This window comes from Strongylocentrotus purpuratus, unplaced genomic scaffold (assembly GCF_000002235.5).
Source record: "Strongylocentrotus purpuratus isolate Spur 01 unplaced genomic scaffold, Spur_5.0 spur5_scaffold_17, whole genome shotgun sequence".
NCBI lineage: Eukaryota > Metazoa > Echinodermata > Echinoidea > Camarodonta > Strongylocentrotidae > Strongylocentrotus > Strongylocentrotus purpuratus.
Window position 1 is genome coordinate 21,756,869 of NW_022145602.1, and position 18,442 is coordinate 21,775,310.

The 18,442-nt window shown below is 37.2% G+C and overlaps 1 protein-coding gene across 1 annotated transcript; it reads right to left on the reverse strand.

The window, feature by feature from the left end:
- Positions 1-64: 64 nt before the first annotated feature.
- On the reverse strand, positions 65-16,239 carry LOC574975 (growth arrest-specific protein 2). Its single transcript, XM_030987917.1, has 7 exons — positions 16,142-16,239; positions 8,769-8,910; positions 7,992-8,116; positions 7,652-7,793; positions 5,777-5,949; positions 2,071-2,163; positions 65-1,578 (listed from the first exon to the last, which is right to left on the reverse strand). Exons 2-7 carry the CDS (start codon positions 8,887-8,889, stop codon positions 1,372-1,374), a joined length of 861 nt encoding a protein of 286 aa, XP_030843777.1. The 5' UTR covers positions 8,890-8,910; positions 16,142-16,239; the 3' UTR covers positions 65-1,371.
- Between the last annotated feature and the right edge of the window lie 2,203 nt (positions 16,240-18,442).

The following is an 18,442-nucleotide window of genomic DNA, read 5'->3' on the forward strand; positions in this document are numbered from 1 at the left end:
TCTGGAATTCTTAGCAGTTTTCTATGAATACACATGTACATGACAAAATACTTGACCAGTTTCCACAAACAATAATATAATTTGCTGATGATTCATTCAGTAAAGGCATTCATATAGTGTGCAAGGTGCTACTCCATACATGTAGTACTAATAACAAGAATAACAGTGGGCTATTGTATAGCGCTCATGTCTGTCAGACTCGACACTGTTGGCGCTCAACAATTACTATGCCGGCTTTAGCATGACTGCCATCACGGCGCTCTAGCATTTCAAAGAATTACTTCCTGCCAGGTACCCATTTACCTCACCTTTCTTGGGTGCGGCACATACAGATTAATGTCTTGCCTAAGGGCGTTAGTTCCATGACGGGGCTCAAACCATGAATCATGTGATCCACAGTCAGGTGACGTAGCCACTAGACCACACATGTAAAATAAAAAATACATGTATTTTTAGTGAGAAAAAAGCTAACTTCAGTCACACAAAAGACCTCAATAATGAATGCTCATCAATTTGATCAATGGTGAGCAAAGTATTCAATCATCAAAACAGATATCGCACAACACAAGAATGATATGCATTAAAATGCAATATGTGATATGATCAAAATAATGGCTCTATAGTATCTTTTGCAGGGCTCATCACCGACCATTCTGTAAGTCTGTAAGCATGAGACCACTGTAAATGTGTCCTAATTTTCGGGGTCCAGACTGAAGATTTTGGGGGCCCATGTGCGCTGTTAATGTCAAGCCTTGCCTTTTTTTTTGGAGGGGGGGGGGGGGGCTTATCTCTGAAAAATTAATACAGGTAGATACAATTTGGCAACAGTATTGGTGACAAAAGCCCATGGAGATTTTGATCACTGATTTCAGTGGTGATTTTTTTTTTCTTTTTTTTTTCACTTTGGTCGGTTGTAAAAAAAAAATGGTAAAAGGCGATTCCATGCAATGTGGTCCGTACAACAAGTCTTTTTTTTCCTTCACATATTTCATAAAAAACTGAAGAATCTTATGATATGACCAATGAATAATGGTGCTTTCTGTTATTACTACCACTAGTCATAGTCATATTAAAGGATCATTCATCCATTGATAAAATATATGGATAAATGTCACATGTAATACGTGACACATTGCATTAAAGCACTTTATGACAAACAATAGGGACAAAAACAACTTTACATAGCTGAGAGCTGGTTATCTTCTTCCGTTATTATTGACACTATCATGCCAGGTACCGGTACACATTTACCTCACCTTGGTTTAATATATGGATAAATGTCACAATGTCATGTTATACGTGACACATTGCATTTAAGCACTTTATGACAAACAATGAGCACAAAAACAACTTTACATAGCTGAGAGCTGGTTATCTTCTTCCGTTATTATTGACGCTATCGTGGCTCTTGTATTTGGCATTCATGACAAAATAATCATCCTGTATAGTTTCACCCTCTCCTAGCTCTACTGCTCGTCCGATCCGCTTCATGGACGTCACGACGTGTTTATCGAGGTAGGATTCTAACGTCTCCCATCCACCTCCTACACGGACCATGACATGTCGCCCTCGAAGCATCTAAAATCAATACAGAGATAATAATAATAATAATATAAATGGTACTTAAAAGCACTTACCACCAAAGTCTCTATAAGCTCAAAGCGCTATAACAAACAAAATACAATGATAAACACTTGCATATTAAACAAAACAAAAATAAAATGCAAATATAATTTTGAATAAATTTGTCTTAAGACAAGTTTTGAATTGGTTGACAGTCTTACAGTTTTTGACATTTAAAGGTAGTTTGTTCCAAAGTTCAGCAGATGCTTTGCAGAAAGAGCGATGACCATGAAAAAGAGTTGACATTGAAGTAGACACAAGGTTTAATTGTGAAGATGACCGTAGATTGCATGAGGGTTCCTGGATTAGTTGAACAAAGATTTGTTGACAAAGACTTTAAAATTTGAGCAATTATCCGGTATTGTACTACACCTGTACTCTTTAATAAACTGTAAGCCAGTATAGTTTTTGTAACAATATTAGAAGATTGATGTCTGAAATACTAACCCTGATCAAGACGATCTTTCCTCCAATGTTGTACTTTCCTTCTGATATCCTATGGATGTCCGTCACTTTCTTCTCTTTAGAGATCTTACGGACCTATTACAGGCAATTGATTAAAAAGGGAATCAGGCAACAATGTCAAGATATATTGAAATACTACCTACTAGTACTTTAGCTGTGACAAAAGATTGATCTAGAGTGTCAGGGATAACTATTATAGTTACGTTTCTCTCCTCCTTCTCAATCTCTTTCTCAAGTTTGAGTAATCATGTGATAAGATCTTATAGGCTGAAACTGGTCTTAAACTATAACTGGTCTTAGACTATAACTGGTCTAGGTCCTTACCTGTTCATCTAACGTTGAGATTTTTTGCTGAGACTGGTCTAGGGTTTCTCTCCTCCGTCTCAATCTCTTTCTCAGCTTAAGTAATCCTGTGATAAGATCTTATAGGATAAAACTGGTCTTAGCCTATAACTGGTCTAAGCTCTTACCTGTTCATCTAAGGTTGAGACTTTTTTTTGTTGAGACTGGTCTAGGGTTTCTCTCCTCCTTCTCAATCTCTTTCTCAAGTTTGAGTAATCCTGTGATAAGATCTTTATAGGCTAAAACTGGTCTTAAACTATAACTGGTCTAGGTCCTTACCTGTTCTTCTAATAAGGTTGAGACCTTTTTTGCTGAGACTGGTCTAGGGTTTCTCTCCTCCTTCTCAATCTCTTTCTCAAGTTTATAAAGTAATCCTGTGATAAGATCCAGGGAATAATTTTCCCGGTATCGCATCGCAATTCGCGATGTATTTTCAGCCATTTGCGACGCATCTTTTTTCATGAATCGCAATTGCTGCGATGCAAGCGAAACGTACATTTATATACACAGACCGCCAATCCACAAACTACATGTACATACAATGCAGTGCATGCATCAACAATGCACGAGCTATGTACTGTACTCACACACAGACCGCCAATCCACACATTGCATGTACAGCAGGCTAGGCCAGCGCAGCCTGCACTGAACGATATTAGCGTACTACAGTCACTTTCTAACCGTGAAGCTACACACACCTACATAGCGCACTATCGGCGATGAGTGTCTATGGTCACCTTTTAGCCGTGAGTGTTGTTGCGATGCAGACAACAATGCACGCACGTGGTGAACTAATTATATATCCAGGGCAGGCTCAATCACGCTCATGTGCGAGCTAATACTACGTGTTGTTGTTTACCCTCGATACGATTCAAAGTTACTGGATTTATTTGGATTTAAGACTCGACTCGTCTCTGGATTTATTGTTGGACCGATATTTTTGTCATTTTCAAAACATGGTGTCAATTTGTGTAGTTACTGTGGAAGGTTGGATTAAGGATTTAGACCAGAAAAGGGAATGGATCGAGTACGAAGAAAGTGCTGGGAGATTAAACTGCATTAGGTGCAAGATGTGTGTAGCACATCAAGCGAAACTGAGATCGCTACGTAATTTCAACCAGGCATTTATCAATGGAGTTACGGGGTCGGCCCTGAAAAAGGACAATGTTGTGAAACATTCTCGCAGTGAAATGCATAAGAAAGCAATTGCTCTTTCTTCAAGGCCTAAACTGACGCTCGATGCAATCTTCAAGACAACGCCTATAGGGAAAGCGTTAGCTGGAGCATCAAGTGAGGAAGAGAAACGAGTAAGTAAACTCTTTGACATTGCATATGCTATCGCAAAAGAAGAACTGCCTTTTACCAAGTACCCTGTTTTCGTCGAGTTAGAGAAGAAACATGGAGTTCCATTAGGCAACACATACACACATGAAGCAAAGTGCAGTGAGTTTATTGGTGTCATCGGTGATACAATGAAGAGTGAAATGCTCACTGCTTTGAAGGAAGCCCAGTATTTTTCCATCATGGTTGATGGTTCTACAGATGCCAGTGTTAAGGAGCAAGAACTTGTGTATGTTCATTTTGTGAATGATAAAACTGGTGAGGTCCAGTCAAACTTCTTTTGTATTACTGATGTTAAGCATGCTACAGCACAAGGCTTGAAAGATGGGCTGGATGAAATATTCGCTGATGCAGATATGTCACTGAAAGGAAAGTTAGTCTGCGTTTGTGCTGATGGTGCTGCAGTGAACATGGGAGTAAATAAAGGTCTGATTGCTCTTCTACGGAAAGATCATGAAATGCCCTGGTTAATTGGAATGCACTGTCTGAATCACAGATTGGAACTGGCAGCAAAAAATGCCTTTGAGAAAACGTACATGGATGAGATCAGTGAAATGCTTCTGTCCATGTATTATGTATACCAGAAGAGCCCAAAACGCCTGCGAGAGTTAAGGACTCTGGGAGAAGTCATGGAGGAAGTTGTAACTAAGCCAGAGAAGGCTCATGGGACAAGATGGCTACAGCACAAGTCCAGGGCACTTGCCACCCTTCTGCGGTCATATCCAGTCATCATTGCACATCTTGAATCTATGGCCAGTGAATCGTCAGCAGCAGATGGCGCTAGATTTCGTGGATACCTGCAGGTCTTGACTAGCTTCAAGTTTGTGATGCACTGTCTGCTATTCTATGTTATGTTGCAGCCTTTGGCAGCCCTTTCCTGCAATCTCCAGGGAGAGTCAGTGGACCATATGTTTGCCATGGCAAGTCTTGAGTCATTCCACACTTCCATGCAAAACCTTGAATCAGAGCACGAGGACATAGAGGATGCCTCAGAACTGTCAAAGTTCCTCCGTGACATCACCTTTCAAGATGGCAAGGCCGAAGTGGAATACAAGAATGTCAGGCTGATCAACGTGAGAAGCGATGTTTTCACTGCTTTTCAGAACTCTAGAAAGATATATGTTAAGAAGATCAGAGAGTGTGTCGATGCAAGATTCTCTGACTTTAATTCACAGCTTTTCCAAGCATTCAAGGTGTTGGACACTAATGCCTGGCCAAGGGACAAGCCTTCTCTTGACCAGTTTGGTCACAAGGAGCTTAACACAGTGTTTGAGCATTTCAAGGGGTTGCTCCAGGAAGTCCAGCCAGAGTCCATCCAGATGGAATGGAACTCCTTCAAGTCATACTGGAATTCAAGTCTGATGACTTGCAAAGCTCTGATGTTTGGAGAGCATTTGTCAAGGTTTCAACAAGCAAGTACCCCAACCTTGGTCTTCTCATCAGGGTCTTACTCACCTTTCCCATCAGTAATGCCAAGGTGGAGAGGGGATTTAGTACAATGCGCCGAATTAAGACAGACTGGAGATGTAGACTAAATGCTCGCACTCTAGATCATCTCATGAGGATCAGCATCGAGGGACCATCTTCCACTGATTTTAATCCACAATGTGCTGTTAAGAATTTCTTCTGTACACCTCGCAAACCAAATGTGCAACCCTACCTATACCAAGGTAGCAACAAGCGGCCATATCCACTTGATGACTAAAGGTGAGTCCACAGTTACACCAGAATCAATGTACATAACATAAAATGTAGTAAGTATGCATTCATGACCAGATGTTGTGACGTCATTGTTTTTGCACTGTAATTTATAACATGAAAAAAAATTGCTATACAAGTTCATCCAACTGCTATGCAAAAATTATTTTGTGTAGCAGATTTGCTATGCAAATTTTTGGCTGGAAATTATTCCCTGAGATCTTATAGGCTAAAACTGGTCTTAAACTATAAATGGTCTTAGACTAGTATAACTGGTCTTAAAACTATAACTGGTCTAAGTTCTTACCTGTTCATCTAAGGTTGAGACCTTTTTAGCTGAGACTGGTCTAGGGTTTCTCTCCTCCTTCTCAATCTCTTTCTCAAGTTTGAGTAGTCCTGGTGGTTCTATGCCAAGCCTTGATCCAAGGCGAGCTAATTCATAGATAGTCACTAGCACATTCTGCGGTGATCTCCTTAACACTGAAACAAAGAGAGAGAAAATTAGCGATACACACACACACACACAAATAAATATAGATGCAGTCACAATAACATGTTCATGAAAGTAAACAAAGTGATCACAAACTGAATATAATTTGAACAGCTAAAAACAACAAAAGACAGATCTGAAAATAACCATTGGTATTTTGCTTCAAATTTCTCTCCTTTATATTAATCACAAATGAATATCCAAAACGTAAAATGTTATCTTGTGTATTTACATTAATTCTTCCTAGGTATCTTCCTAGAATTTTAATGAAAAGAAAACGAGAAAACAAAAACCACAGCAAAGAAATTTTGGTTGATTTTAACCTAGCACTGTTTTCTCAGAACAATATATGTAGAGCGCCTAGAACAATTAGTATTAAGCACTATATAAATATTGCTATCATTATTTATTATTATGTACAGTGACAGTGTATGTATATGCTGTAGTTAAAGTAAATAGCGATGATAGAAAACCATATTCTTACTGCATTACACGTTACTTTTGCTTAAATATTTAGAAAAATTACCCATACACCTCACACTACACAAACTTATATTGAATAGCAATTGAGATGATGTACAGTATATGGAATGGAATGGAATTCAAGTGCTGCAAACAGCCTGAAATGTGTACACTTTTCCCCAGTAATGAACTTTTAAATTCTCTTGTTATATGAACAATATACATATAAATCATGGAGGGAATCCATCTTGTGAATTCATTGCTGCTATGCCAGACAAGCCTTAAGGTTCAGACTTTTAATGATAATTTTATTTACAGGAATGACATGTGTACATGTATGAATACAAGTAAACTAGTCTATTAGACATTGTTCATGACGACACTGCCTTTGTTGTATACTTTCAATGACTAACAATCAATACACACAAGGCCATTACCTCACAATAGAATACAGTGCGATACACCCACAGAATGGTCACACCTGACTGAATGAGTGTATAAACACATCCCACATTCATCTTTTTACAATGCCATTCAATCTAAATTCAAACTAGGACTTCTACAATGCATGACTAGTGAATAAATTGTGCAGCTGTAAACAATAGCAATTGTATGTATGTGTTGTTTCCTTAAAGTATGCCAATCACTGAAACATATTTTGCTCTTGGTGTATTAAAGGCATTCCATATATATATACAGTATATTGCTTCAAAATATGAGCATTAGATTAGGCCCAAGTCATTATGGGTTTTGCAGAACCAGAGTTTTTTCGGGAGAAAATAAAATTATTTAGAGGAACAGCTACAAGTTTGTTTTTTAAACATATTTGTGGCTTACACCCAGTAAATAAGATTGATTGATCGATCTGTATTGAAAAACAAGTCAGAAAAAATCTTTGAACCAGCGGGACTGGATTTACTGGGTGTAAGCCACAAATATGTTTAAATAATTGAAATTTCTCCCAGGAAGCATTACATTTATAACAGTTTGTTTTTGTTTCTAATATTAAGGAATGCAGGAAGGAGTCACGCTTCGCGGTACCGACCGCATTCAGGAACGGATGTCAGAATTAACTCACTGAAGACTGAGCAAGTTACGCTCGTACCACAGACAAGACCAAAACACTGATTAGACTATTGAAATCAAAATGTAAAAGGCATTAATTAAATAATTAATTGGAATATGATCTATGATCTATAATACCCTTGAAATTCAGATATATTCTCTTACCTAGACCATCAGTTTCAAAGAGACAGGTATCTTCTAATCCAAGCTCACGACACCAAGACAAAAATGTTGCAATGTTATCACGTGCAAAGAATGATTCTGACGTGGCGTTCTCTCGACATTTTATTTTTCCTTGTGGAACATTCTGTGAAACAACAACAATTTCAAAATGTACTATGTGAAAACAAAGTTTTCTATAATATTTCATAAAATTTTGAATAAAAAGTATAATCTGACATCACTCGTTGCTTTATAAACTAACATACAATATCCTCTACAATATGACAATAACCTGATCATTGTACATACATGTATTTAAATAAATTTTGTAACAAATACTTACATCTTTGAGTTGATGGCCTGCTTTTTGACATTCTACGGCTTTGCGTTGTACTAATTGAGCAAGCTTACATAGTAGTACGCCATTGTCTAATGAGTCCATAAATGTGTCAACTTCAACACTAACATCTGAAAGAAAAGTAGATAGTATTAGGATTCAATACATAACTGAACAATATAATACAAACATTGTAGAAGAACAATGACACTTAATTGTATCAATGCTCCCCTAAAATTCTTTAAATTTGGTTTCTAATCTAGAAATTTCAAGTGCTGTTACAGTTATACCCTGCAATCAGGGAACATGTACAGTATTCAGTGCAGAAGTACAGAATAGTGTTTTTTTAAATGCTTGTAAACTTAAAGTTCTGAATAATATATGGAAATGAAAAAGTACAATTTCTATTATAACTGTTCAATTAATAGTTTCTGACTTGACAACAATAAATATAAACCTGACATTTGAAAATTAAAGGAAAATATGTATGTTTCTTTCTTGTTTGTAAATTGCATTCTCCTGGCCCTATCTTTTTACTTTAATTCTTTAACTTGTTTTTTTAATTAGTTTTAAAATGTGAATGCTACAAAGTGTACATGAGTTGGGGAGAGGGTTGGGAAGGCTTAGGTATTTTAAGTCAAGTTAAGTTAAGTACATATTGCTCACTCTATTGAATTTGGGGGAGGGGCAATGTGATTGACATGGATTGTATTTTTAATGGTACATTGTATTAAATTAAATTAATTTCAATTCAACATATAGATCTACAATGTATACATGTACCTAACACCCTTGAGAGCCATTCTGCCAAGTCTTCTGTGAGAGGTATCAAACTCTTCTGGGCACTTTTGTTGATCTCTTTAGAGTACGATAATGAGTCACCAGTTCCACACTCATTAGCCATGCTATCATCATTGCTTCCAATCTAAAATGAAATACCATAGGACAAATAAATCATCAACATTTTCATTTTCATCACCACATCAAACTAAATTCATAAAAATGCGCCACTCCCCCCCCCCCCCCCTCAAAAAAAAAAACATGAAAGGAAGTGATTATTATTTCACACAATTCATAAAAATGGAAAAATATTTAGGATGGTTAGTGGACTCTACATTTCATTAAATCCGAAGGCAGTTACAGGCAGCTTCCCTTACAGTAATCATTTGTCCTTGAAATTGAATTAAGTCACTGACATTTTAAATAATGTGACAATGAATGTTGAATGTTCACATCTTCATAACATAGAAGTTCAACTTCATGCCAGCATTGCAAGTCTGGTCAGGTTAGAATTCTCAGTACTTCTAAGTAAGGAATAGGGTCTAGAGGGTCTATATATTATAGATCTAGATTCACATCATTTAAAGGCCCACTGCCCTACTCGTAGCTACTTGCGCCCTCTATATAACAAACAATGCCTTATCGGTGACCATTGGTCCCCCATGATCCTCTTTTTCCTATGTTAACTGAGAGATAACCACCTGTCCAGTGACCTTGCAGGGCAGTCTAATCCCTCCTGTAAACTACGGCAGATAAGCTTTAATTACCTTCATAAACGAAGGAAAGATCATTGTGGTAGACTCTCACTTTCGTTATATCTAGGCTATAATTTCATTTTCCCTGAAAGACACTGATAGTCGATCTACATATAAACAGAGAAACACGCACCGTCGGATCGTCTGCTACGGACGTGCCTCCTCCGAGCTCCGGTGTTCGATCGAATTGAATTGAATCTTCAACTGACACCAAATTTACTCAATTTTCTTTTTGGATTGCCAGCCCCAGTCTATTTGGAATATACATTTTGTGAATTCACCACTACTACTCTTCGGAATTTCATTTGTGGAATATATCAAAATTGTTTCTCTGATTGTCGGAAACCACGCTCAATTTCGTATTTGGCGCCAAATATATCACGTGACCAAGCGATTGGTCTCGGTGAAAGGAAACCAATTATCTTTTTCCGACCTAACTCCGTATAGTATTTGAATTGTTTTTGTGTATTGGGATTGCCAGCAAGAGGTAAGCAATATTTTCGGGCATTTTTCTGCACTGCACTGTATGCTACATTAACCAAAATAACTAACTTGGAAGCAATTAACACCCATTCCTGAAGGCCGCCTGATATGGCGGCCTACAACCCCCTTAACCCCATAAGATATTTCTCATCAGAGATAGAAGGTGACACAGAAGAGGAGGCATACAATAATAGCTTCATCCCCGTAGAAAAGAAAAATGCAAAGAAACACCCTAGGAGAGCTCGGCCACGAGAAGACAGCCACAGTATAGAAAGTTTAAAGGCACAGTCGGGGTCGGATAGCGATAGCCCCATATTTCAAGAAGCCCGACCCGACCCACATCAATCTTCCACAACCCAAGATGAATTAAAAGTACTACTCATCCCAATTGAATCAACAAAAAACCTAGGACACGTGAACCCCATAAAAATAGCAAAAGAAATAGAGAAATGTGCAGGACCCACCAAAATAGAATTTGTTAAAAGAATCCAAAACGGTTTATTGATCAAATGTCAGAACATAAAACAACATAAGGCAATCTCAAACATATCGGAAATAGGCGGTATCCCAGTTAAGGTAAAAGAACGATCAAAAACAGTAAAAGGAGTAATAACAGGAGTTCATCCAGATATTACAGAAGAAGAAATCACTGAAGCGCTCAAAATCTACAAATGCGCAAATGCTAAAAGAATCACGAGGAAAATAAAGAAAAACCACCCTGAAACCAAGAGCAGTTCGTCAACCGAAACCCCTAACCCTACCGACATGCCCACCAAAGCAGTCATCCTATCCTTTGAAAGTAAAACGATACCAAAACAAATCATACTATTCTATCAGGAATTTAAAGTAAAAGAATTCATCCCCCCTGTCCCCAGATGTTTCAAATGTCAACGCATGGGACATGTAATTTCGCAATGCAATAGCAAGCAAAGATGCGTCAGGTGTGGAGAAGACCACCCTTTCGACCAATGTCCCAGAAAATCTAATCCCTTTTGTGTTAACTGCAAAGGAAACCACTCAGCAGCATTCAAAGGATGCATCGAAGCCAAAAACGCAAGAATTGTCCAAGAAATCCGCTTGGAAAAGAAAATAAGTTATGCCGAAGCCACGAAACATTTCAAAGAGGCAACAAAAGTAGAGGAAAAAACTAACTCTAAGGAATCGAGCACAAACGGCAATAGTAAAGTACCCACAAACAAAGAAAAGAAAGAAACAAAGAGTAAAACAATTCCCACACAAAGCAGACCAAATACAGACCCTACACAACACATTGAAATAGAAAACAATCAAAGCGAAAGTTTTATTACCCCCTCCGTATTTGTAGAACAGGGGAGAATTCAACATTCCAACAGCGGTGGTCACGGTAAACCCAACATCATTACCACAGTCAAGAACACTGATCTCCCAGGGAGAAGTCACATCTCCCTGGATCTCCTAATGTTTCTTTTCCGCGTCATAGAAATAATGCAACAAGACATCCCACAAACACAAAAGATGAACAAATTTCTCGCAGAAGCCCAGACATGTCTCAATATATTACCTGAAGAGCTAGAAATAATGAAACACCATGGAGAACATAATTAAAATTCTCCTTTTCATGGCGGCACTATCCATACTACAATGGAATGCCCAAGGTCTCCAAGGGGGGCACGGGGACGAACTAGTTCAATTGCTACTGTCACGCAGGAATAACCCTTACCATATATTGTGCATTCAAGAAACGTGGTTTACAGAAAATAATATATTACAAATACCAAATTATACATGTATACCACGCAACAGAAAAACCGGAGTGAGAGGCGGATGCGCCATTTACGTACACAACTCTGTATATTTCAAAAATATAACACTCCATAATACCTTTGAATTGCAAACTATTCAACTGCACCTCAAAACTTCCTGCATGACAGTAGTAAATTATTACAATCCATGTCAGCGATTAGACATAGATACCCTTAAGGCCATCATCCCAGAATATGCTACCCCAAAGTACATGCTAATCCTAGGAGACTTTAACAGCCACAACTCATTATGGGGCAGTAACACTACCGATGTAAATGGCCGCATCATAGAAGAATTTATTGAAAATAAAAATATTATAATACTAAACGATGGATCAGGTACGAGAATGGATCACCATACGGGAAAATTATCCTGTCTAGACCTAAGCTTAGCAACACCCTCCATAGCTAATAGATGTCAGTGGAATGTAAAGCAAGATAAGTTAGGAAGTGATCACTTCCCTATAGAAATACAAATCAATCTACATCCTGTAGAAGAAATACATGAAAGAGAATATACAAAACGAAACGAACCATATCTTAGTTACAAAAAAGCAGACTGGAAAGCATTTGAACAATTATGCGACACAGAACTATCCAATATAACTCCAAATGAAAACACAGAAGAATACTACAACGAATTCATAAACGTCACAAAGAAAATTATGAAGGAAACCATACCAACAGTAACAAAAAAACATAAACCACACAATCCATGGTGGAATGAAGACTGCCAAAAGAGAATTAAAGAACGAAACAAAGCCAAAAATAAAGCCATCAAATACATGACGAAAGATTATCTCTACGAATACCTAAATAAGAAAGCCCTTGCACAGAAGACAATAAGAGAAGCAAAAAGACAACATTGGAACAAATACTGCTCCAGGCTTAATAGATTCACTCCGACTTCAGAAATTTGGAAAATGATAAAAAGATACAACAATATCATACCAAAAAAAGAATGCTTACCAACACTAAAAGAAAATGATATAGAATATATTACCGATCAGGAAAAGGTCAACAAGATAGCTGAAGATTATACTTACGTAACTAAACACAAAGTTGACCCTAGCTCCCAACTGTACACTCACGTAGCAAATAATATAGAGAAAATTAAAAATAAAGAACCAGAAAATTTTCCCTCAGTCCTAAACGACAATTTCACACTATCAGAATTAGAAGCAGCAATCGAACGTCAAAATTCCTCCTCTACCCCCGGACACGATAAGATTAAATATTTAATATACCAAAAACTCACGAAATCAGCAAAACAGACCATGCTAAATTTGATAAATCAAATTTGGAGCTCGGGGCAAATTCCAAGGCAATGTAAACACTCAATTATTATCCCAATCAAAAAACCTAACAAAGAACCTCATAAAGTATCATCGTATAGACCAATTGCACTCACAGCTTGTTTCATCAAAATCATGGAAGGAATGGTGAATGTAAGACTACAGTGGTTCATCGAAAAACAGGAAATACTCCCTTCATTCCAAATAGGATTTAGAAAGAATAGAAGCACTACAGATAGTATCGTCAGTTTAGAAAATGAAATACAGAAAAACATAGCCATTAAACAGCATACAGTCGCCATTTTTCTCGACATAGAAAAAGCTTATGATACACTTTGGGTAGACGGATTGATATCAAATCTTTATGATATAGGTATACGAGGTAAAACACTAAACTTTATAAACGATTCTCTAAGAAATAGAACATTCCAGGTAAAAATAGAAAATACACTGTCGCACATAAACAACACAGAAAACGGTCTATCGCAAGGTAGTACCATAAGTCCAATCCTGTTCAACCTTATGCTCTGTCAAATTCCCACAACCCCCTCAGTCTCCATATCTTTATACGCAGATGATTGCGCCATTTGGACTTCAGGACCTAACATTAATTTTATAGTAAATAGAATTCAAAATTGCTTAAACAACCTACAAATTTGGTTCGAGCAAAGGGGCTTTAATCTCTCCGAAAATAAAAGTACCCCGGTGCTCTTCAGCAATAGCAACAGAACAAACCTCCCCGTAATAAAACTTAAAGAAAAAGAACTGCAATTCCAAGCAAATCATAAATTTCTTGGCGTCACGTTTGATAAAAAATTAACATGGAATACCCATATACAAGATATCAGAAACAGATGTAGAAAAAAAATTAATATCCTGAAAAGCGTCGCTCATACAAGTTGGGGAAGTAACACAAAAACATTACTGATGCTATATCGATCTTTAATAAGATCAATGCTAGACTACGGGTGCGAGGCATATGACTCAGCAAGCGAAAGCTCCAAAAAAGTTTTAAACACTATGCAATACATGTCCCTACGTATATGTGCAGGTGCTTTACACGGCACATCCCTCGCCGCCCTACAGGTGGAAATGGACGAGCCCCCTCTTGAGTTAAGAAGGAAAATGCTGACAGAAAAGTATCACGTCCATCTTTCCCGTGTGACAAACCACCCATTAAAACCAAACATCCAACCATGTTGGCAATTTGAAAAGTTAAAGAATAAAAAAGTGAGACAACCTTTTGGTTTGAGAATAAAAATGAAAAAATAATAGACTCAATTACAGAAAAAGTCATACCACTTCCTATCCCCCCCTGGCACAACTACACTCCCCAAATATCCATTGAACTAACTGAATCAATAAGAAAAAATGATAACCCGAGTGAAATGAGACTAAGAAGCATAGAACTCATAAAATCAAAATGGAATAACAGCCTTCATATATATACGGATGGCTCAAAATCCCCATCAGGCACAGCAGCTGCGTCCTTTTTTGTCCCACATTTTTCAATAAGACAATCTAAACGTCTTACAGACCATACCTCAAGCTACCGAGCAGAGTTAGCAGCAATAACAATTGCCCTATTATGGGTTGAACAACTAAACCTGCACGCAGGGGTTGTGATATTCACAGACTCCCTCAGCGCACTCCTCTCAATGCAATCAATGAAAGGAGATAAGTCAGATAACTTCATAAACGACATCAAGTATATATACACAAGACTGGCATACAAAGGCATTCAAGTCCATCTAGAATGGATCCCCTCTCACTGTGGAATACAGGGAAACGAAATAGCGGACCTTCTCGCAAAACAAGCCCTAACTGAAGAAATACAAATAAATAACAAGCTATGTTTGTCTGAAATGAAAGCAGTATTGAAAATAGAACTATACAAGAGTTGGGAAGAAACATGGCAAAATTACAATAAAACAAACGTAAGACCTTTCAAACCAACAATTCAACATAACTTTGAGAGCACCCTTTTTAGAGACTGCGAAGTCATAATTCGTAGGCTCAGACTTTGCAACATAGGACTAAACGCAGACCCCTCAAAAGTATGGGTATCCCAAACAACCCAACCTGGCCAAGCCAACAAAAATTGTAAATACTGTAACACCCCTGAAACAATAACACACTATCTGATGGAATGTCCAACATATACAATAGAAAGAGCAATGCTGATAATGGAAAGTGATATAACGAGCCCAAACGAAATTATGAAACTCCTAAAATCAACAGAAAGTGCGACCCAGAGAGCACTGATCCGCTTCGTTCGTAGAACGAGGCGTTTTGAGTGTTCCTAATTTTTTTTTTTTTTTTTTTTTTTTTTTTTTCTTTTTTTTTTTTTTTTTTTTTTTTTTGCACATATCGCACGACAACCAAATGCCCTAAGATGTTGATACCTACTTTGATAGAAAAATAAGGTTTTACAAAATGGAAAAATACTAGAAGAGAAAAGGTAAGAAAGAGTAAAGACGGATTGAGGATGGTAAACCCCAAACAAGAGACTCTGGAGATCTACCCCAGAATCCTCTCACCGGCACCAGAGTTGCCTAGGCCAATGATGGCCGAGAAGATTGCGCAATGTACCGCGCCGGTCTGGCAGGAAGGTGCCAATTGCGGTGAGGGGTTTTCATGGACCAGTAGATCTGAGATTATATTATCCAAAAAAAAAAAAAGAGATGAGTAGACTATGAATTTACAAATAGTACCAAAATATAGAAGAAAAAAAAGAAAGAAATAAAGTGAAAGGCGTAAATATTCTAAAAAAGAATGAAACGCCGATAATACCAAACAACAACAACAACAACGACAGACTGAAGTGCCACCTGTAACCTGTTCAAATACGGTGCCCGTGAAATGGCACGGTCATCCACGCAACAGGTCGCCGATGCTGCGAGTATGCGATCCCTGCGGGTTGCTATGCCTGCCTCCTGCTAATTTATAATGCAAGTATTACGATAATTTTCGATGTAAACATTACTTATGAGGCGCATAATGTCGCAATAATCTTAAAGCAATTCTACAGTACGGTTAAAATCGTCAGATTTAAAACCTACCTCTAATTAGAAGCATACAAACGGAGTTTCCAAGTCGTGTGTCAGCAGCGCATGTCAATCAAGTTGTCAACAAAAACAGTCAATGTCAGAAATCTAGATATCGCGGTAGCGCTCGGTATCGATATTGCAATAAAATTGTTCAAGCATGCACAGGATGTAGGATTTTGTTTTCCTGTCGTCGTGATGAAATGCAAGGAGAGATATTATATTAGAACATCCTCTATTAAGGATATTAAGGATTTCAACAAGGGGTGCGCGGTCATTCAAGAACAGAACAATTAAATAAACAACAACAGAAAGGGTGAAATCGGGTGAAATCCAAGTTGCCTTTCTTTTACCACCCCCCCCCCCCAGCCCCCCTTGGGCAATCTTCCTCTGATAAAATTAACCAGCATAGCATCTTCATACAGTATACCATTCTCTCTCTCTCTCTCCCCTGGCCTCCCCCCCCCCCTCTCTCTCTCTCTTTGTTTCTCAAACTTTCTCCTCCCCCCCCCCCCCCCCTCCCCATTCTTCTCACTTATGAATTAATAAATATTGAAACGCAAGATTGATTACACGGTCATGGCATACACCTGAGCAAAGTTGTTGCAAAAGTGATTTATCTATAGTCCCGTTGCTTGGAGGCCATAAAGGCAAAAATTAGAAAAAGGTTCTCCATATAAATTGTCTTTAGCTGTTCTAGCTAGTTTGCAACCCTATAGACATAATTGTTTCAATAAAGGACACCGTAAACACACATTGCTATTATTTTATACATGATTTATAAATCTTTAGATACATTTCAACAACATAACTTCAATTAAAGAACAAAGATAAAAGACTTAAGCCTACAAAGAAAATATTTTACTATGTTACATGTATATATTTCTATGATACAAATAGGTTAGAAAGCTTACACATTCTTTCTACAATTTTTTTAAATTTTCTTATCTATCAAGCTCTACCATCATAATTTGTGATAAATTCTCCTCTTTTTTGGTAATCATTCCAGAAATCTGAATGCAAAAGCTAGAATTTTGATTTCTGCTCTTGTCATTGCATTTCCAAAGAACTGACTTTAACTAATTCTTATATTTTATGTCGCACAGTATTGTACATGGGATGTTTGTTTGCTATTAAAGATCTCTACTACTACAATTCATTTTTGCACTAAAATTGCTTGTCTCGTTTTGGAACTCTTTATTTTCTATCTGTACAACTCAAGATTATTTAGTATTATTTTTCTTATGATCATTAAAGGGATAGTTGAGTTCTGTTTTCAGACCGCAAAATCGCAAATGCCTCCAAAGTGCATGGTTATTGCTCTTATTCTAATCTATGACATTTCTAGTGCCCTTTTACGACCTAAAATTGCTATGAAGGTAATTTTAGACCCCAAAATGTGTGAAATTTTGCCAATACGATCATACCAATTCAACTCAACTTTGCAAAAAATATGGTGACCGTTTAATTAATAATAACAATACATGGGCCGGCTGGTTGTGCGTGATATACCCAACACGAAAAAGCCAACATCGGTATTGGCTGAAAATACAACGTAAAAGGCGCTATTTCGTTTTTTCAACTGCTTTTTCAAATTATTGAATATTTGTGGTGGTACACAAATATTAGAAATTGTTATATTTATGGATATTTCAGCCGTCTCTGAACAGATTTTGATCAAACAAAGATGATTTTGTAATTTAAATTGTATGTTCTTTCAAATTTGACACTCGGTTTTTCATTATCTCACAAAAAAGTTATTTTGTCTAGCGCCCTCTGCAACAGAACTCAACTATCCCTTTAAGGATAGAACTACAAATGTACGATACAAATTGGCGACACTTTCATGGCAATGGGTATATTTTTGTAAAATGCAGCAGAAAGAATGCCACCTATCTGTAAAAAAAATAAAAAAATAAAAAAAATGAAATTACATTTCAATTTTCCTAACATTATCAGGACCTTGATAATGTTATAATCGCACAGATTAAGAAATGGTACCCCATTTATTATTCTAAATAATGGAACAAAAATGAGAGGCAATACTATCAATGGGTTAATATAAAACCCTGCGAATAGTGGCACCTGGAACCCAAGTACAGTTCATTTCTCATACCATAATCAATTTCTTTAACAGTGTTTTTCAAATTGATTATAATTATAAGTGACAATATTATAAAACATATGGTTTTGTAATCAATTATTCATATAAAAGTCACAATTTACAAATAGCTAACAACTATTTACATGTAAATAGATTTCAACAGGTACATACAGATGCAAACTGTATGTACAGGTACATTGTTTAAAAAAATC